Source organism: Patiria miniata, unplaced genomic scaffold (genome assembly GCF_015706575.1).
Source record: "Patiria miniata isolate m_02_andy unplaced genomic scaffold, ASM1570657v1 HiC_scaffold_6, whole genome shotgun sequence".
Lineage (NCBI taxonomy): Eukaryota > Metazoa > Echinodermata > Asteroidea > Valvatida > Asterinidae > Patiria > Patiria miniata.
The window spans coordinates 16,061,402-16,082,740 of NW_024037073.1; the positions used below are offsets into that span (position 1 = coordinate 16,061,402).

A 21,339-nucleotide genomic window follows, 5' to 3' on the forward strand; every position below is an offset into this window, starting at 1 on the left:
AAAGGCAAGCTACAAGTTAGAAATTAACAGTCATTCAGTTGATTGAAACCCCAAATACATGCATAACAAAGGACATAAAATTGTGATGTATATAGCGCTATTAGGTTTGGAGAATAATTAATTTTACTTCGTACTTAAAGAAAAGGCAAAATATGAAACACGAAGATAAGAAGCACCACAAGAAGTTTGCATATTTGTCAAAAACGTTATAATGCTGGCTCAATGAAATTAAAACTGAAATTCATGCTTTAATCATCTTGGTCAATCTATAGACCACATGCTTGGTACGCCCTCAGTGGGTGCAGTTTGTGTCATTTGGATTCAGTGAGAATGAAAGTACAATGCGTATACACGTGCATATCACCGGGGGACTAGGTCCTCCCTCAGATTTGACATTTATGAAAGTATCATTGGATTGAATCCAGCCACCACCAGCAGAGGCCATCAATGATGAGGTGTTGCATTGTACGCGCTCGTAAGGCGACCAAAATACACGAACCACTTTAAAATGCTTACAGTGTCCGCTAATGGTGGCCGGTGTATATGTAGTCCGTGTTGTTAATCAACAAGATGAACTCATTCGCGTGGTAGCAAAGCAGCGACATAGGGATCTAAATTCGACGTCTCGTCTTCTACTGTAAGTTCTGGCGGGAAAGTGAACCCTTGCCTCTGGAGGTCGGCCAGCCTCCTCGCCAGCAGATCCTTCCTCTTCCTCTCCCGTTTCAGCCTTTCTCGCCGTTCCTCGCGCAGGACGAGAATCCGGTAGGCCTGTAGGGCGACCACGATCAGGTTCTTGCAGGTGAAGAAGATGTTGGTGTGGCTGTAGACTTGGTAGTGGACGATCAGCGTCAGGCGGAAGACCAGGAAGGGCCCGTCCTGCAGGAGGATGCTGGCCACGATGGACCAGACGTCGCTCTCCAGGCACGTGAAGGTCGGGGTCGCGTCCTCTCGCACCTCGTGCTCCGGTTTCACTGGGATTATCAACTCATCAAGGAGGGTCTGTTGGCTTCCATGGACCGGCACCACGACCCGAGACACGGCCAAGCGTGGGAAACGCTTAAACACCGCCCTCTGGAGATGACCTTTGCTCAGGCCCGCGGTCGCCGTTGACGTGGCCGTCTCTGATTGGCTGGGGGTGATTATTTTCGTCTCCGCGTTCCTGGTAGCCGTCATGACTAGCGAAAACTGCAGCAGGCTCCAGCTCCACAGGGTGAGGAGGGTGATTACCAGCGGACGATTGTATTTGATGGTGGGCTCCTTGAAGCCGTCAAAGAACTCGATGATGTCAGACGCCGTGGCGAAGTAGACCAGCAGGAGCTGGGACAACTCTTCTCGAGTGATGGCGCCCTTCGGTAGCATCCATCGACACACAATGAGCAGCAAAGGGAGCATCTGCTCCGTTATGAGAATCCACCCAGTGGTTGTGCCGTAAATCTGAGGTATGAAAGAAAAAGATATATGTTTCACTGATATATTTTGACTCAAATTTTCGACGCATTGTTCCTTTCTAACGGCACATATGTCCAGGAATCGAGTTGGAATGTCTTCTAGGGTCCCTTAGGCATCTTTCCTAGAAGTTTGGCGCAAATTAATTTTTTAGCCAACATTGAAACAAATTGCAAGGGGTTAGCCTTGCATTTTTCACCAAAGTTGGCAAAAAAATGACTTTTCTCTAAACGACGCAGAAATGACTTTTGATGCAAGTAGAGTAGTATACAATATTCAGAGTGCCATGATTTCAAAGATTTGGGCACAAACAATCGAGTTGTTGAGAAAAAAAATCATATTTTTCACTGATTTTGACTCAAATATTCGACGCATTGTTCCTTTCCATAACAGCCCATCTGTCCAGAAATCGAGTAGGAACGTCTTCTAGGGTCCCTTGGGCATCTTTCCTGGTAGTTAGGCGCATTTAATTTTTTTAGCCAACATTGAAAACAATTGCAAGGATATTTTTTCTTTAAGACGCCAAATCTGTCCAAAATTCCAGTTCGAATGTGCTCTAGGGACCCTTAGGCATCTTCCCTGCAAGTTTCAAACAATTTTATTTTTCGGCCAAAATTGAAAAAATTGCAAGAGGTTAGCCTTACTTTTTGATCAAATTTTGCCAAAAATTGACTTTTCTCCAAACAACTGAGCAATGTTTTTGGATGTAAGAGAAACCATTTATCGACCTTCAAACACTCAATATATTGAAAATTTCTGAAAAAAATCCTCGACTTATTGAGACAAATATTAATATTTTTCACTAATTTTGACTCAAATTATCCACAAAATTTTCTTTAAAACGCCAAATCTGTCCAAAATTTCAGTTCAAATATGTCCAGGGACCCTCAGGCATCTTCCCTGCAAACTTCAAGCAGTTTCATTTTTTTGTCAAAAATTAAAAAAATTGCAAGGGGTTAGCCTTACTTTTTGATAAAATTTGGATAAAAACTGACTTTTCTCCAAACAATTCAGAAATGTCTTTGGATGCAAGAGAAACATCAATCGACCTTCAAATGCTATAAATATTGAAGATTTCTGAAAAAATCCTCGAGTTATTGAGAAAAACATTAACAATGTTCACTCATTTTTGACCGAAATTTTCAAAGATAATTTTCTTTAAACCACCAAATGTGTCTCGAATTCCTGTTCGAATATGTCGAGGGACCCTCAGCCATCTTCCCTGCGAGTTTCAAGCAATTTCATTTTTCGGCCAAAATTGAAAAAGTTGCAAGGGGTTAGCCTTACTTTTTGATCAAATTTGTCCAGAAATTGTCTTTTCTCCAAACAACTCAGAAATGTTTTTGGATGCAAGAGAAACATCAATCGACCTTCAAACGCTAAAACTATTAAAGATTTCTGAAAAAAAATCCTTAACTTATTGAGAAAAATATTAATAATTTTCACCAATTTGGACCATTAGAAGTGACTCCGGGAATCTCGAATTGAATTTTTCGCGGTTAGTACACTGTATTTCCTTAAATCATATTTAATTTATTCTTCAATGGTTCCCGTCAATTTTTTAAACCATCGATATTCTATATCCCAAACAATTATTAGACGAAATTTAAATTCAGTGTACTGTGTTATTCTTGAGTTATTGTCTCCACAAAGAATGCTTTATTTAAAGTATTTAACTCGAATTCGAATTGAATTTTTCGCGGTGTGTACACAGTATTTCCTTAATTAATATTACATTTTTTTCTTCAATGGTTCCCGTAGATTTTCAAACCATTTCTGTCCTATATCCCAAACAATTTTGGAACGAAATTTCAATTCAGTGCACTGAGTTGTTCTTGAGTTGTCTCCACAAAGTCCATTACTTGTGCCAACTTCGTTTGGGCAGATCGTATCCACGTTGACTAGTCTTTGCGGTGTGGTGACCAGTATTTGTGTAGTGCGCCCTCTGTTGGAAGAAGTTGATGTTTGTAAAATGTACGGCAGTGCTCTTACACATTGTCGTTTTTGTTTTAGTTGTATTAATTTTTGTCAAATTTCAAATATATTGTCACGAATATCACAGTCAACTATGGGACGCAATTTTAAATCAGTGCAATGTGTTTTACTGGAGTTATCGTCTCCACAATGTGGGATTTGTTTTTGTTCCATTTAAAGTAACTCGAATTTGAATTTAATTTTTCGCAGTATCTACACAGTATTTCACGGCGATTGACAGAAAAACAACATTTCGTTTAAATCTCCTGTCTAGTTTGTTTATTTTTAATGATGAATCATCAGGTCACAATTCAATTAAATGCGTCACTTAATTTTTGAGATAGCGTGTCCACATGGACTATAATTTCTGTGCAAAAGTGAGGCAAATGGTCTGTTTAGACTGCGACTGCAGCCCATCGCCAAGTTTTTCTCCGTGTTGACACAAACACCGTTGATGGAGAGAAAAACAACATTTCGTTTAAATCTTCTGTCTAGTTTGTCTATATTTAATGAGGAATCATCGGGTCACAATTCAATTCAATTCGCTTACATACTTTTGGAGATAGCGTGTCCACATGGACTATAGTTTCTGTGCAAAAGTGAGGCAAATGTTCTGTTTAGACTGCGACTGCAGCCCATCGCCAAGTTTTTCTCCGTGTTGACACGAGACACTGTTGCTTGAGAGAAAAACAATATTTCGTTTAAATCTTCTGTCTAGTTTGTCTATTTTTAATGAGGAATCATCAGGTCACAATTAAATTCAATTCGCTTACATACTTTTGGAGATAACGTGTCGTCATGGACCATAGTTTCTGTGCAAAAGTGAGGCAAATGTTCTGTTTAGACTGCTATCTCCAAACGTAAGCGAGCGAATTTAATTGAATAATTGGAAAATATTAATAATTTTCACTAATTTTGACCGAAATTATCAAGGATAATTTTCTTTTAAACGCCAAGTCTGTCCAAAATTTCAGTTCGAATGTGCTCTAGGGACCCTCAGGAATCTTCCCTGCAAGTTTCAAGCAATTTCATTTTTCGGCCAAAATTGAAAAAGTTGCAAGGGGTTAGCCTTACTTTTTGATCAAATTTGGCAAAAAATTGACTTTTCTCCAAACGACTCAGCAATGTCTTTGGATGCAAGAGAAACATCAATCGACCTTCAAATGCTAAAAATATAAAAGATTTTTGAAAAAAATTCTCGACTTACTGAGAAAAATATTAATAATTTTCACTCATTTTGACCGCAATTTTCGAGGATAATTTTCATTTAAACGCCAAATCTGGCAAAAAATTTCGGTTCGAATGTGCTCTAGGGACACTCAGGCATCTTCCCTGCAAGTTTCAAGCAATTTCATTTTTCGGCCAAAATTTAAAAAATTGCAAGGGTTTAGCCTTACTTTTTGATCAAATTTGGCCAAAAATTGACTTTTTTCCAAACAACTCAGAAATGTCTTTGGATGCAAGAGAAACATCCATCGACCTTCCAACACTAAATATATTGAAGATTTCTGAACAAATCCTTGACTAATTGAGAAAAATATTAATAATTTTCACTCATTTTGACCGCAATTTTCGAAGATAATTTTCTTTTAAACGCCAAATCTGTCCAAAATTTCAGTTCGAATGTGCTCTAGGGACCCTCAGGCATCTTCCCTGCAAGTTTCAAGCAATTTCATTTTTTGTCAAAAATTAAAAAAATTGCAAGGGGTTAGCCTTACTTTTTGATCAAAATTGGATAAAATTGACTTTTCTCCAAACAATTCAGTAATGTCTTTGGATGCAAGAGAAACACCAATCGACTTTCAAATGCTAAAAATATAAAAGATTGCTGAAAAAAATTCTCGACTTACTGAGAAAAATATTAATAATTTTCACTCATTTTGACCGCAATTTTCGAGGATAATATTCTTCTAAACGCCAAATCTGTCCAAAATTTCGGTTCGAATGTGCTCCAGGGACCCTCAGGCATCTTCCCTGCAGTTTCAAGCAATTTCATTTTTCGGCCAAAATTGAAAAAAATTGCAAGGGGTTAGCCTTACTTTTTGATCAAAAGTGAGGCAAATGTTCTGTTTAGACTGCGACTGCAGCCCATCGCCAAGTTTTTCTCCGTGTTGATACGAGACACTGTTGCTTGAGAGAAAAACAATATTTCCTTTAAATCTTCTGTCTAGTTTGTCTATATTTAACGAGGAATCATCAGGTCACAATTTAATTCCATTCGCTTACATACTTTTGGAGATAGCGTGTCCACATGGACTATAGTTTCTGTGCAAAAGTGAGGCAAATGTTCTGTTTAGACTGCGACTGCAGCCCATCGCCAAGTTTTTCTCCGTGTTGACACGAGACACTGTTGCTTGAGAGAAAAAAAATATTTCGTTTAAATCTTCTGTCTAGTTTGTCTATTTTTAATGAGGAATCATCAGGTCACAATTCAATTCAATTCGCTTACTTTTGGAGATAGCGTGTCCACATGGACTATAGTTTCTGTGCAAAAATGAGGCAAATGTTCTGTTTAGACTGCTATCGACACGCAACTTTCAGGAAATTTAATTGAATAATTGAAAAATATTAATAATTTTCACTAATTTTGACCGAAATTATCAAGGATAATTTTCTTTAAAACGCCAAATCTGTCCAAAATTCCAGTTCGAATGTGCTCCGGGGACCCTCGGCCATCTTCCCTGCAAGTTACAAGCAATTTCATTTTTCGGCCAAAATTGAAAAAAATGCAAGGGGTAAGCCTTACATTTTTAGTCAAAATCGGCCAAAAATTGACTTTTCTCAAAATAAGGCAGCAATTCATCTGGATGCAAAAGGAACATCAATCAATACTCTGAAACACATAATTTTGAAGATTTGGGCAAAACTCGTCAATTTTTGGAGAAAAAAAGGTAATTTTTTTAGCGATTTTACCTTATCGGCCAAAAATTGACTTTTCTCAAAAAAAGGCAGAAATTCATCTGGATGCAAGAGGAATATCAATCAATACTCTGAAACACATAATTTTTAAGATATGGGCAAAAATTGTCAATTTTTGGAGAAAAATAGGTAATTTTTGGAGCGATTAACCTTTATTTTTCGACAGAATTTACCCTTCAATAGCACAATTGTCCAGCAATCGATTTGGAATGCGTTCTAGGACCCTTCAGGCATCTTTCTAGCAACTTTCAGGAAATTTCATTTTTTGGACAAAATTGAAAAAAATGCAAGGGGTAAGCCTTACATTTTTAGTCAAAATCGGCCAAAAATGGACTTTTCTCAAAACAAGGCAGCAATTCATCTGGATGCAAAAGGAACATCAGTCAATACTCTAACACACATAATTTTGAAGATTTTGGCAAAAGACGTCAATTTTTGGAGAAATAAAGTAATTTTTCTGGCGACTTTATCTTAATTATTATCATCTTTACATTGACTATTGATGGTCGCCTCTTGCGGTACCTACTTCTAGGGGCGACTATTGATGGTCGCCTCTAGCGGTACGTATACCTCTAGGGGCGACTATTAATGGTCGCCTCTTGCGGTACGTATACCTCTAGGGGCGACTATTAATGGTCGCCTCTAGCGGTACCTTCCCCTAGGGGCGACTATTGATGGTCGCCTCTAGCAGTACCTACCTCTGGAAGCGACTATTGATGGTCGCCTCTAGCGGTACCTACCTCTGGAAGCGACTATTGATGGTCGCCTCTAGCGGTACCTACTTCTAGGGGCGACTATTGATGGTCGCCTCTAGCGGTACCTTCCTCTAGGGGCGACTATTGATAGTCGCCTCTAGCGGTACGTATACCTCTAGGGGCGACTATTGATGGTCGCCTCTAGCGGTACCTTCTTCTAGGGGCGACTATTGATGGTCGCCTCTAGCGGTACCTTCCTCTAGGGGCGACTATTGATGGTCGCCTCTAGCGGTACCTACCTCTAGGGGCGACTATTGATGGTCGCCTCTAGCGGTACCTTCCTCTAGGGGCGACTATTGATGGTCGCCTCTAGCGGTACCTTCCTCTGGAGGCGACTATTGATGGTCGCCTCTAGTGGTAAATACTTTTTTATATTAATTTTTCGACAGAATTTCCCCTTCAATAGCACAATTGTCCAGCAATCAATTTTGAATGCGTTCTAGGACCCTTAAGACATCTTTCTAGCAAGTTTCAGGAAATTTCATTTTTTGGCCAAAATTGAAAAAAATGCAAGGGGTTAGCCTTACATTTTTAGTCGAAATCGGCCAAAAATTGACTTTTCTCAAAACAAGGCAGAATTTCATCTGGATGCAAGAGGAACATCAATCAATACTCTGACACACATAACTTTGAAGATTTGGGCAAAAATCGTTAATTTTTGGAGGAAAAAAGATAATTTTGTGGCGATTTTACCTTAATTTTCAAAAGAATTTCCACTTGAATAGCACAACTGTCCAGCAATCGATTTGGAATGCGTTCTAGGACCCTTAAGGCATCTTTCTAGCAACTTTCAGGAAATTTCATTTTTTGGCCAAAATTTAAAAAAATGCAAGGGGTAAGCCTTACATTTTTAGTCAAAATCGGCCAAAAATTGACCTTTCTCAAAACAAGGCAGAAATTCATCCGGATGCAAGAGGACCATCAATCAATAGTCTAGCTAACACCCATAATTTTGAAGATGTGGGCAAAAATCGTCAATTTTTGGAGAAAAAAAAGGTAATTTGTTGAGGGATTTTACCTTAATTTTTTGACAAAATTTCCCCTTCAATAGCACAATTGTCCAGCAATCGATTTGGAATGCGTTCTAGCACCCTTAAGGCATCTTTCTAGCAACTTTTAGGAAATTTCATTTTTTTGCCAAAATTGAAAAAGATGCAAGGGGTTAGCCTTACATCTCTGACACACATAACTTTGAAGATTTGGGCAAAAATCGTTAATTTTTGGAGGAAAAAAGATAATTTTGTGGCGATTTTACCTTAATTTTCAAAAGAATTTCCACTTTAATAGCACAACTGTCCAGCAATCGATTTGGAATGCGTTCTAGGACCCTTAAGGCATCTTTCTAGCAACTTTCAGGAAATTTCATTTTTTGGCCAAAATTTTAAAAAATGCAAGGGGTAAGCCTTACATTTTTAGTCAAAATCGGCCAAAAATTGACTTTTCTCAAAACAAGGCAGAAATTCATCCGGATGCAAGAGGACCATCAATCAATAGTCTAGCTAACACCCATAATTTTGAAGATGTTGGCAAAAATCGTCAATTTTTGGAGAAAAAAAAGGTAATTTGTTGAGGGATTTTACCTTAATTTTTCGACAAACTTTCCCCTTCAATAGCACAATTGTCCAGCAATCGATTTGGAATGCGTTCTAGCACCCTTAAGGCATCTTTCTAGCAACTTTCAGGAAATTTCATTTTTTTGGCCAAAATTGAAAAAAAGATGCAAGGGGTTAGCCTTACATTTTTAGTCAAAATCGGCCAAAAATTGACTTTTCTCAAAACAAGGCAGCAATTCATCTGGATGCAAAAGGAACATCAGTCAATACTCTAACACACATAATTTAGAAGATTTTGGCAAAAGACGTCAATCTTTGGAGAAAAAAAAGGTAATTTTTTGAGCGATTTTATTTTAATTTTTCGACAGAATTTCCCCTTTAATAGCAAAACTGTCCAGCAATCGATTTGGAATGCGTTCTAGGACCCTTAAGACATCTTTCTAGCAACTTTTAGGAAATTTCATTTTTTGGCCAAAATTGAAAAAAATGCAAGGGGTAAGCCTTACATTTCTAGTCGAAATCGGCCAAAAATTGACTTTTCTCAAGACAAGGCAGAAATTCATCCGGATGCAAGAGGACCATCAATCAATTGTCTAACACACATAATTTTGAAGATGTGGGCAAAAATCGTCAATTTTTGGAGTAAAAAAAGGTAATTTGTTGAGGGATTTTACCTTAATTTTTCGACAGAATTTCCCCTTCAATAGCACAATTGTCCAGCAATCGATTTGGAATGCGTTCTAACACCCTGAAGGCGTCTTTCTAGTTACTTTCAGGAAATTTCATTTTTTGGCCAAAATTGAAAAAGATGCAAGGGGTTAGCCTTACATTTTTAGTCAAAATCGGCCAAAAATTGACTTTTCTCAAAACAAGGCAGAAATTCATCTGGATGCAAGAGGAACATCAATCAATACTCTGAAACACATAATTTTGAAGATATGGGCAAAAATTGTCAATTTTTGGAGGAAAAATAGGTAATTTTTGGAGCGATTAACCTTAATTTTTCGACAGAATTTACCCTTCAATAGCACAAATGTCCAGCAATCGATTTGGAATGCGTTCCAGGACCCTTAAGGCATCTTTCTAGCAACTTTCAGGAAATTTCATTTTTTGGCCAAAATTCAAAAAAATGCAAGGGGTTAGCCTTACATTTTTAGTCGAAATCGGCCAAAAATTGACCTTTCTCAAAACAAGGCAGAAATTCATCCGGATGCAAGAGGACCATCAATCAATACTCTGACACACATAATTTTGAAGATGTGGGCAAAAATCGTCAATTTTTGGAGAAAAAAAAAGGTAATTTGTTGAGGGATTTTACCTTAATTTTTCGACAGAATTTCCCCTTCAATAGCACAACTGTCCAGCAATCGATTTGGAATGCGTTCTAGGACCCTTAAGACATCTTTCTAGCAAGTTTCAGGAAATTTCATTTTTTGGCCAAAATTGAAAAAAAAAGCAAGGGGTAAGCCTTACATTTTTAGTCGAAATCGGCCAAAAATTGACTTTTCTCAAAACAAGGCAGAAATTCATCCGGATGCAAGAGGACCATCAATCAATTGTCTAACACACATAATTTTGAAGATGTGGGCAAAAATCGTCAATTTTTGGAGTAAAAAAAGGTAATTTGTTGAGTGATTTTACCTTAATTTTTCGACAGAATTTCCCCTTCAATAGCACAATTGTCCAGCAATCGATTTTGAATGCGTTCTAGCACCTTGAAGGCATCTTTCTAGCAACTTTCAGGAAATTTCATTTTTTGGCCAAAATTGAAAAAGATGCAAGGGGTTAGCCTTACATTTTTAGTCAAAATCGGCCAAAAATTGACTTTTCTCAAAACAAGGCAGAAATTCATCTGGATGCAAGAGGAACATCAATCAATACTCTGAAACACATAATTTTGAAGATATGGGCAAAAATTGTCAATTTTTGGAGGAAAAATAGGTAATTCTTGGAGCGATTAACCTTTATATTTCGACAGAATTTTCCCTTCAATAGCACAAATGTCCAGCAATCGATTTGGAATGCGTTCCAGGAGCCTTAAGGCATCTTTCTAGCAACTTTCAGGAAATTTCATTTTTTGGCCAAAATTCAAAAAAATGCAAGGGGTTAGCCTTACATTTTTAGTCAAAATCGGCCAAAAATTGACTTTTCTCAAAACAAGGCAGAAATTCATCCAGATGCAAGAGGACCATCAATCAATACTCTGACACACATAATTTTGAAGATGTGGGCAAAAATCGTCAATTTTTGGAGAAAAAAAAAGGTAATTTGTTGAGGGATTTTACCTTAATTTTTCGACAGAATTTCCCCTTCAATAGCACAATTGTCCAGCAATCGATTTGGAATGCGTTCTAGCACCCTTAAGGCATCTTTCTAGCAACTTTCAGGAAATTTCATTTTTTGGCCAAAATTGAAAAAAATGCAAGGGGTAGGCCTTACATTTTTAGTAAAAATCGGCCAGAAATTGACTTTTCTCAAAACAAGGCAGCAATTCATCTGGATGCAAAAGGAACATCAGTCAATACTCTAACACACATAATTTTGAAGATTTTGGCAAAAGACGTCAATTTTTGGAGAAAAACAGTTACAAGCAATTTCATTTTTCGGCCAAAATTGAAAAAGTTGCAAGGGGTTAGCCTTACTTTTTGATCAAATTTGGCCAAAAATTGACTTTTCTCCAAACAATTCAGAAATGTCTTTGGATGCAAGAGAAACATCAATCGACCTTCAAATGCTATAAATATTGAAGATTTCTGAATAAAAATCCTCGAGTTATTGAGAAAAATATTAATAATGTTCACTCATTTTTACCGAAATTTTCAAAGACAATTTTCTTTAAAACAGCAAATATGTCAAAAATTCCAGTTCGTATGTGCTCTAGGGACCCTCAGGCATCTTCCCTGCAAGTTTCAAGCAATTTCATTTTTCGGCCAAAATTGAAAAAGTTGCAAGGGGTTAGCCTTACTTTTTGATCAAATTTGGCCAAAAATTGACTTTTCTCCAAACAACTCAGAAAAGTCTTTGGGTGCAAGAGAAACATCAATCGGCCTTCCAACACTAAATATATTGAAGATTTCTGAACAAATCCTTGACTTATTGAAAAAAATATTAATAATTTTCACTCATTTTGACCGCAATTTTCGAGAATAATTTTCTTTTAAACGCCAAATCTGGCAAAAATTCCAGTTTGAATGTGCTCTAGGGACCCTCAGGCATCTTCCCTGCAAGTTTCAAGCAATTTCATTTTCGGCCAAAATTGGAAAAGTTGCAAGGGGTTAGCCTTGCTTTTTGATCAAATTTGTCCAAAAATTTCTTTTTCTCCAAACAACTCAGAAATGTCTTTGGATGCAGGAGAAACATCAATCGACCTTCAAACGATAAAACTATTAAAGATTTCTGAAAAAAATCCTCAACTTATTGAGAAAAATATTAATAATTTTCACTAATTTTGGCCATTAGAAGTGACTCCGGGAATCTCGAATTTAATTTTTTCGCGATTAGTACACTGTATTTCTTTAAATCATATTAAATTTATTCTTCAATGGTTCCCGTAGATTTTCAAACCATTTCTGTCCTATATCCCAAACTATTTTTGAACAAAATTTCATTTCAATTCAGTCCACTAAATTGTTCTTGAGTTATCGTCGCCACAAAGCCCATTACTTGTGCCAACTTCGTTTGGGCAGATCGTATCCACGTTGACTAGTCTTTGCGGTGTGGTGACCAGTATTTGTGTAGTGCGCCCTCTTTTGGAAGAAGTTGATGTTGATAAAATGTACGGCAGTGCTCTTTCACATTGTCGTTTTTGTTTTAGTTGTATTATTTTTTGTCTTCAACGGTTTCCGTCAAATTTCAAATATATTGTCATGAATATCACAGTCAATTATGGGATGTAATTTGAAATCAGTGCAATGTGTTTTACTGGAGTTATCGTCTCCACAATGTGGGCTTTGTTTTTGTTCCATTAAAAGTGACTCCGAATTCGAATTGAATTTTTCGCGGTTATTACACTGTATTTCCTTAAATCATATTCAATTTATTCCTCAATGTTTCCCGTCAATTTTCAAACCATCGATATTCTATATCCCAAACAATTATTGAACGAAATTTCAATTCAGTGTAATGTGTTGTTCTTGAGTTATTGTCTCCACAAAGAGTGCTTTATTTTTGTTCCATTTAAAGTAACTCGAATTCGAATTGAATTTTTCGCGGTATGTACACAGTATTTCGCGGTGATTGAGAGAAAAACAACATTTCGTTTAAATCTTCTGTCTAGTTTGTCTATTTTTAATGATGAATCATCAGGTCACGATTCAATTAAATGCGTCTCTTAATTTTTGAGATAGCGTGTCGACATGGACTATAGTTTCTGTGCAAAAGTGAGGCAAATGTTCTGTTTAGACTGCTATCGACACGCTATCTCCAAAAGAAAGTGAGCGAATTTAATTATAAGTAACACATTTAATTGAATTGTGACCTTCTGATTCATCATTAAAAATAGACAACTCAGAAATGTCTTTGGATGCAAGAAAAACACAAATCGACCTTCAAATGCTAAAAATATTGAAGATTTCTGAAAAAAAATCCTCGACTTATTTGCACCCCCCTGCAAGTTTCAAGCAATTTCATTTTCCGGCCAAAATTGAAAAAGTTGACTTTTCCCCAAACAACTCAGAAATGTCTTTGGATGCAAAGAGAATCATCAATCGACCTTTAAACGCTAAAATTATTGAAGATTTCTAAAAAAAAAAAAAAAAAAAAATCCTGGATTATTGAGAAAAATATAAATAATTTTCACTAATTTTGACCGAAATTTTCGACGATATTTTTCTTTAAAACGCCAGATCTGTCTCAAAATCCAGTTTGAATGTGTTGAGGGACCCTCAGCCATCTTTCCTGCAAGTTTCAAGCAATTTCATTTTTCGGCTTAAATTGAAAAAAAATGCAAGGGGTTGACCTTACTTTTTGATCAAATTTTGCCAAAAAAAAAAAATTACGGGGTGTCCTTACGTACACAGCAATTTTTCTATAATTATATTACATTCATTCTCTCACGGTTTCTGTCAATTTTCCAGATATGGTGTCCAATATCATGGCAAAATATCGGACGCAATATAATTTCAATGCAATGTGTTTTTCTTGAGTTTTCGTAATTAAAATAACTTTGTTTACATCGCGATTGGACAGATGTCGGCGCGCGGGGGGCAGTGGACATTTACTGACACATTGCTGTAGTCCTCTAATCATTCTAAACAAAACCCCAAGGTGTGCACACTGAAACCTTATTCAGATGGCCTATTACGCTCAATTGACCAGCAAAAACCGCAAGCCTCATCATAAAGAATAAGTTAAGACAGAAGTACCGGACCAACTTTTACGAGAATGTGTTCGTATAATAATGTTAGTAAATTTCGAAAGCGCACATGTAAGGTTGCAGACCAGTAAAATAAACTGCCATAGACATTCGTGATTATTATGCCCATTTCAAAAAATTATGAAAAATACTCAAAAATCTCCAAGGTGTTTGAGACACAAATTGAAGCTTGTGTCATCACCTTTGGTCTTCTGTTCAATTTTATTTATTTTATTTTTAGTTTTAGCTTTATTATGATTATTTTTTTTGGGGGGGGGGGGTTAACGGATGACTTTTGGGAGAAAATTCCCTCCAAAGATGATCGTCCCTTAGAGTAGTCCTGAAGCCCATCGCCATTTTGAAAACGGATGCCGACGCTCCATTGCAAAATGAAGCAATTATAGGTCTATTTTCATCCGAATTTCACAGAAATACGAGCTTGCAGTCTCTTCACGGCTTCCACCCCTCTTTTTTTAACAAACCCTCAAGTTCGTGGCCCCTTAAATGCAAATTCGGGAGAATTTGGTGGTATGCAAATCGTGATTTGGCCGGCGTAGGCATTTTCGGGTCTCTTTACTGGCCTGCACCCTTTAAGGGCTGGCACTGCCATGTTGAAAGCGCCACCTGTAATCTTTACCTTATCGACGTTATCGACTATGTCGCCCTCTTCGGTCGTCCTTTTGGAAGAGGAGCGCAGTTCGTACAGTTCGAGTTCAAGCAGCCAGATAGCTGGCACTGAGCCAAGCAGGAACACCACCACCCCGGGACAAAACCTGAAGACAAAAAAGGCAGAATAGTGACGTCACGAATATCAACCAGGGATATTGATCACGAGAGGGCCAACCATACAGAGGTGGTGGGAGCAGCTAGAGACATTAAATACCTAGAAAATAATAGAGATTATCGACGTCAACATATTTTTTTTGGTAACATGACAAAACTGCCAAAATGAAGTGACGGTCTCCAGAAAATCGGTCTATTAAACAGAAACATTGCCATATCATAACGAGGAATAACCCCAACCTGTGATTGTTCACGTTATCATTGGCTTTCCAATGATACCAGTTTCCTGCCAAGTTTCGCTCACCTCATTTAGAGAAAAACGGCTTTGAAAAAAAAAGACACGTCTTGCGCCACCAACGGCAGTGAACAGCGTTCTTCATCCCCCCCCCCTTTTTTTGTGGGTATTTTTCCCCAACAAAAATGCAAGTGTGAATCTTGGATACCTTGGCTAATCAAATATACAAAACAATCAATATCGATTTTGACATGATTTTTTTCTAGTATACATGTATCCGACTTCAGGCGTCGATTTCTCAAAACAAGGTTTTGGGGGACATTCCTCATTTTGCCTCAGTAGGTCGCAGGATTATGTGCCATGATAACTAAAGAACTGTCAGTGTTATTGGATTGAATTTTTCCTAGGGGTTGAACATGACTGGCAACACAAGTATGTTAAATATTGAGAGAAAACACACAGATAATCAACGTCAGTATAATATCTAGTAACACGGACATAACCCATCCAAAGTGAAGTCACGGTCTACAGAAAATCGGCTTTACTACTATAAAACAGAAAAAAACAATCACGCCTATGTCACACGATAAATCAAAGACTATATATTTCATAGGATTGAAATATCACGTAGATGTTAAGCACGATTGGCAACACAAGCATGATAAATATTGAGAGATTAGTGACCGTCGCTTTTAGTATTTTGTTGGTGAATAACAACAACGTTCCTTTTAAAAAGGATCTCAGGAGGTACTAAAAATATGTGTCTGTTGTTAATGGGAAGTCCGGAAACTGTGTTTAACCCTAAAGGGGCCGGGTTATTTTGACCATCTCTCAGCCGGGGGGGGGGGGGGGGGCGGATTCCGCCCCCCCCCCAAGATCTCGGCCATCGAGCGACGAAAAATTTTGAAACTCAGCACATGCATAGAGCAACTCTTCCTAAACATGCCCAAGAAATTTCATGACTATAGGTCAAAGGGTTTTGGAGTTATGGCTAATTAATTATTCATATGTATGAATGGCAATTCTGCTCGGTGTACACGACATATATGCGAAAATTCAGTTTTTACGGCGCGTAGCGCCGGAAAATTTTTCGCTACAGGCTAACCCGTGGTCCGATTTTTATGTTTTTGGTATCAAAAGATGCGCAAAGCTCGAGGCTAAAAAGTCATAACAGCTCGGGTCGCGAAAAAAATTTTTTTAGAAGCTATCGCAGAAAATGTTGAGGGGGGGGCGGATTCCGCCCCCCCCCCCGGCCCTTTTAGGGTTAAAATGGGAAACTGATTCTTCATTATGGCAATGGTAACCGAATTCGAAATCGCGTTTAATGTTCGTCATTGATCAGAGTCGTATTTTAAGTTAACATTGTATTTATTTGTCAATTGAAGAGAGTTGAGTAAAGAGCAGTACAATAATAATAATGTTTAATTGCTACAGAGGCACATCCTCTCTTTAAAATCGCGTGGGGAACTGAATACAATAAATCAACTCGTGATCGGTGAGCGAGTTGTCGACTTTTAAATTGCTGCGAGTGATAAACGACGCCAATAAATTAAACGCCACGCCAAATTGAATGCAGACCGGGCGAGACACGAACCGGCGACATTTGGGCCCGAGGATGGATCGGCCAATAAAGTGGGGGCGTGTGTATAATTATGTAGGAATCACTTTTTGCTCAGGGTATGAAAGAGCTTTAATAACCCTTACAACATTGATGGATATTTACTCTCTTTGGCAATCAAGTGAAAATGTTTCTGATGATTAATGTTCGTGTAATAATCGACGACAACATTAGTGCTCTTTGGCAAGCCGTCAAGTTTCGCCAGGATTGGCAAAGTGCACAATGTGAAAATCAACATGGCGTACGCCCAACTCTTCTGTTTCCCCCCCCCCCCCGACATTTGGCTATATTGCCAGGAGAGGGAATAACATAAAAAGCTCATTCAGTTATCGCTCAGACGGTCGGTACACATGATATCGACACCTTGCGCCTCACTGGCACCAAACATTGTGTTATTGCAATACAATCGGAGCAATCGCTGGAGTTCGATATCATAACTTGTTGACCCGGTCAACATTGAGATCAGTACCGATACTTGGCCACACAGGTCTTCGACATAATGGGGGCGGGACCCATATACTACGGTATCAGTCTGTGTATGTAAGAAAAATCACTAATTCTGGAGTTAGTTAATACGTTTTTAATTAATTTGACGAGGGGAGTTAAACTGGTTGTCGGGAAGTGGGTCTGGGGAGCGTTATGAAAATTATTGGGTTAAACCTATACAACAGATGGTTGGTGGAAGTTCTGATTAACCTCCTCTGGTTGCTTGAGGAGGAGAAGAGGAAGAGGAGGGGGCGGAGGAGAAGGGGCGGAGGAGAAGAGGAGGAGGGGGGGGGAGATTGTGCAATTACCTCCAATTACGGTTAAAGACGTGCGACTATCGTTAAAAATGAGGGGGGGGGGAGAGAGAGAGAATTTCGCCCCTGAATGGACTTGTGCATTTTGAAACAAGGATGATGAAAATAATACTGTACAGGGTGAGTTGAAAAAAAACCGAAACCCAAATGTCGGGACTATTGTTTTAGTGAAGTTCTGCATGTAGCACTTTCAAAATCTAGGATATGTAAGCCCAATTCATAAGCTTTCGTTTAGTACAAGAGTCATTCAAATCACTCCCTGAAAGTGTGCGTTCTTTAAGCAAAACGGAAACCATTCGCACACACATCTTTGCTGAAAGAACACTGGACCTTTTTTGTGATCCGTGGACAGAACCTTAAAACGATGGTTCCATAACTTGAAAAGTACATAAGTGATTTGAATGAATCTTGTACTTAAAGAGAGCTTATGAATTGGGCTTTCATATCCTAGATTTTGAAAGTGCTATACATGCAGAAATTCACAAAAACAATAGTCCCGACATTTGGGTTTCCTTTTTTTTTTGGACTCACTCTGTATAAGGCAGCTGAGTTTATCAATTTTAAGTATCAGCAAACAAACACTATATATTCCGTGCACGAACCGAATGATGGTGTTTTGTGAACACTTTAAAGCGCTATTGGGATGGAGGGACATTATGCACTGCTTCATTAATGCGATAGGAACCTGTTATAATTATGGTGGAGTATACATTATTACGTACGTATATAACTCCGAAAGAAAAGTGTCTTTTCTTTGTTGGTAGGTCATCCCGCTCGAGATCTCGCGGCTTTTTAAAGAACCTGTGGAGATTTTTCTTTTGTTTTTTGTTTAAAGCCCATTGAGTACGGTACCCCTTTCCAGAAACTTCTCCCTCTAAATTTCACGTAATTTCCAATCTGATTTGATAATATAACAGAATGGTTCTCTATCTAAAAGAAAATATACATGATATTGATAGTTGACTAATAAAATGGATATTTCGAACCACATTCCATGCGTCGTCGACAGCTCATTAAGTATTCAAAACGAGGTCACGCACCGGAATGCCATGCATACAGCGCACATAAAATGAACGGCTTTTCAGTGCGCTGCGGACTGACTGGTACCCCTTTCCAGAAACTGAGGCCCCACTGCTCATCAAAAGCCAAGCTTACCATTTCCATTCGCCTCCCTTGTTCCACAGCATGGTGAAGAGCCCCTCGATGACTTGGGCCAGGGTGGTCAGGGTCAGTAGGTAGTAGGTAGCGTCGCCCTTGAGGATGACCACCAGGGAGATGACGGCCACGGCGTGGCCTGCAAACAGCAGCCGCGTCAGCACGGCCTTGAAGACCGGGAACCACATCATCGCCAGGGACGATGGGATGGGGCAGAAGAGACAAAATCTCCGGTCGACGTTTGTAAAGCTCCGCTCCGAACGATGGTTTGTCGACGAAGACGTTAGCTCTTAGTACCTGCTAGTTTTCGTAGCTATCTCCAATGGTTTGTCTACGGAGATAATTCACATATAAAATTATTGTAGCTACTGTGGAGAAAATACTTCAGTAAGAAAGCACCGTATTTTGTATCAAGGTTTGATTTTTTACATGGAATAGATCTGAGAGTATAAACCTGTAGCTCCAACAGTTTGTCAATATAAAAACAGTAGAATATGATTTCTGTAGATATTTCAGATGGTTTAAGTCGCACTATTGATATAAATAGATCCAACAATTTGTCCGCAACAGTTCTGATATTGCTTAAAGTTATCTTCAATGACAATTCCTCGGTGATAATTACCCTAATAATACGGTAAAATATAGTTAAATCATTAAGCTTTTCTGCGAAAAAAAAATATGCGAAGAGTATCCTATTTTGAAGGTGGTTGCAATGGTTTGTCTATCAGCTCTGAGAGCATTATTTGAAACAGGCTGCGATCATTCATTGCGGAGTTAACAGCTCAGATAACATCTGATAGGCTATCAGATTAAAGCTGAGAGCTTTTTCTTTCAAATACTGAAAAAAAATCTTGAAAATAAAACTTTGGTTTGCTGAGAAAATGTCAATTACGTAGACGTAGTCGTGTTTCACCGTGTACACAAACACTTCAAACAGTGAAACATTTTACTGTAAGCCTACTGTGCATTATTATCCGTTTGTACAATGTCTTTAATATTAATTTTGACATATTTATGATGCTGAAAAGATTTAAAATAGGACTAAAAGGATAAAATACCTGTTCAGGTGGAAAATAAAAGGTATTTCTATCAAATTCATTTGTACTCTTGTCATATTATATGCCGTGGTGTTGTAAGGATTAGGACATGCACAAATAGGTACAGTGAAAATCCATTACTGTGGTATTTTTTGGTGTACAGGATGAACAATTTTGACTACGTTTACATAATTGGCATTTTCTCAGCAACCCAAAGTGCTATTTTCGTGATTGTTTCAGTATTTGAAAGAAAAAGCTCTCAGCTTTAATCTGATATCCAAAACATCCACCGATCCCTTTATGTTTTAAAGGCAAATGTTTTATAGGGTTGCATTTCTTGGGTCACTCTGTATATAGAGCTACAACTGAGAGAGCACAGTATTAATTTCTGCAGCTAGCTACGACGGCTTTTTGTCGGCGGAAACTGGAGCTCCGAGAGCAACATACATATGATTAGTTCATATGGTCTGTCTACACATGAGATGATAACTTAGAGGATTATAGTGATATGATGGTAAACTCGGTGATCGCTCTTTGTTTTCTGACTAGGCAGCTCATAATTGTTCAGCTGTCTGGATGAGGGATGAGTATATACGGGGAAGGAACAGACCAATCGACGCCGGCCTCCATGCACGTCTTGCTGAAATGCAAGGCAACGCACGGTGACTGTCTACTACGCGCAGTTGATTAACAAATACAATATTTCCATAGACATGGACATTCAATTAGCCATTTGTGCATTATGTGTATCGGTCCATTGTTTCTCTTTTTTGTTTAAATAAAAATCGGAAATCGCCCCAAGCAAGGCTATACGCCACTTTTGGCAAAGGGCTAGAAAAAGGGGCTAGAAAAATGTATATACATGTAATATTCAGGAAACCTGGAGGCAGGAATTGCTATTCCTCTCACAAGAGGTTCTAGCCATAGAATAGAGGGAAACAGCATCTGGGCAAGGAGCTCCAAAGAGATACAGAACGTGGGAAAAGCCATTTAGCTCTTTGTTCAACATCTAGCTCGGCACAGCTAGACTGTATGGGTGATAGGAAGGGGAGAGCCTGAAAGCCAGATCATATGCTACATCACTAGTGTATAAGACTGTAAACGAGTACAATTTGAAACTGAAGAAAATGGGACGATGGAAAGTTAAAGTGAATTTGTACATTGTTTTTTATAAACGACTTGCATTATAGCTTGTGACGCTAGTTTGAAGTTCAAAATTGCGCCCATTTAATGTGATTTCCTACCTGTATCACTTTGTAAACTGTCCCATCAGCGTATAGGCGGTAACGATGGTAGGTTTTATCCTGCCCAGTTAGAAATTAACGTCGCTTCGAAGAAATCACGTCCACAAATTCGTCAATGGAACTAAAAAGTTGACGAAAAAATACAGTTCTGATCCCCCCAAACTGTGAATACAAATACAATGACGCCGAAACATAATCACCTTTACGTCCGCATTGAAGCAGATACCATCCCGGCGGCCGGTTAAGGATCAAGTAATTCAGATTATAGTGCATGTGCAGGTTTTCATCTTTCCTCCCGTATGATGACTTCTGCTACCGGAATATATGTCAACTTTCTCGGCAAGATCAATATTGGATGCGTAGCATCACAGATATTCGTTTAGACACTTGCTTCTGTCTCGAAATGTGTCAACAATTTATTAACCAGTTACCGTGGTGATGTCGGATTACTTGCCGAAGTTTCCGTG

The 21,339-nt window shown here is 38.4% G+C and overlaps 1 protein-coding gene across 1 annotated transcript; it reads right to left on the reverse strand.

Annotated features, from left to right (window-relative positions):
• Positions 1 to 42: 42 nt before the first annotated feature.
• LOC119743213 (transmembrane protein 26-like) lies at positions 43 to 1,587 on the reverse strand. Its single transcript, XM_038219596.1, has one exon. It carries the CDS (start codon positions 1,390 to 1,392, stop codon positions 577 to 579), a length of 816 nt encoding a protein of 271 aa, XP_038075524.1. The 5' UTR covers positions 1,393 to 1,587; the 3' UTR covers positions 43 to 576.
• Between the last annotated feature and the right edge of the window lie 19,752 nt (positions 1,588 to 21,339).

Coding starts and splice junctions, on each gene's coding strand:
- LOC119743213 (XM_038219596.1), bottom strand. CDS start 1,392: ATGCTCCCTTTGCTGCTCATTGTGTGTCGATGGATGCTACCGAAGGGC.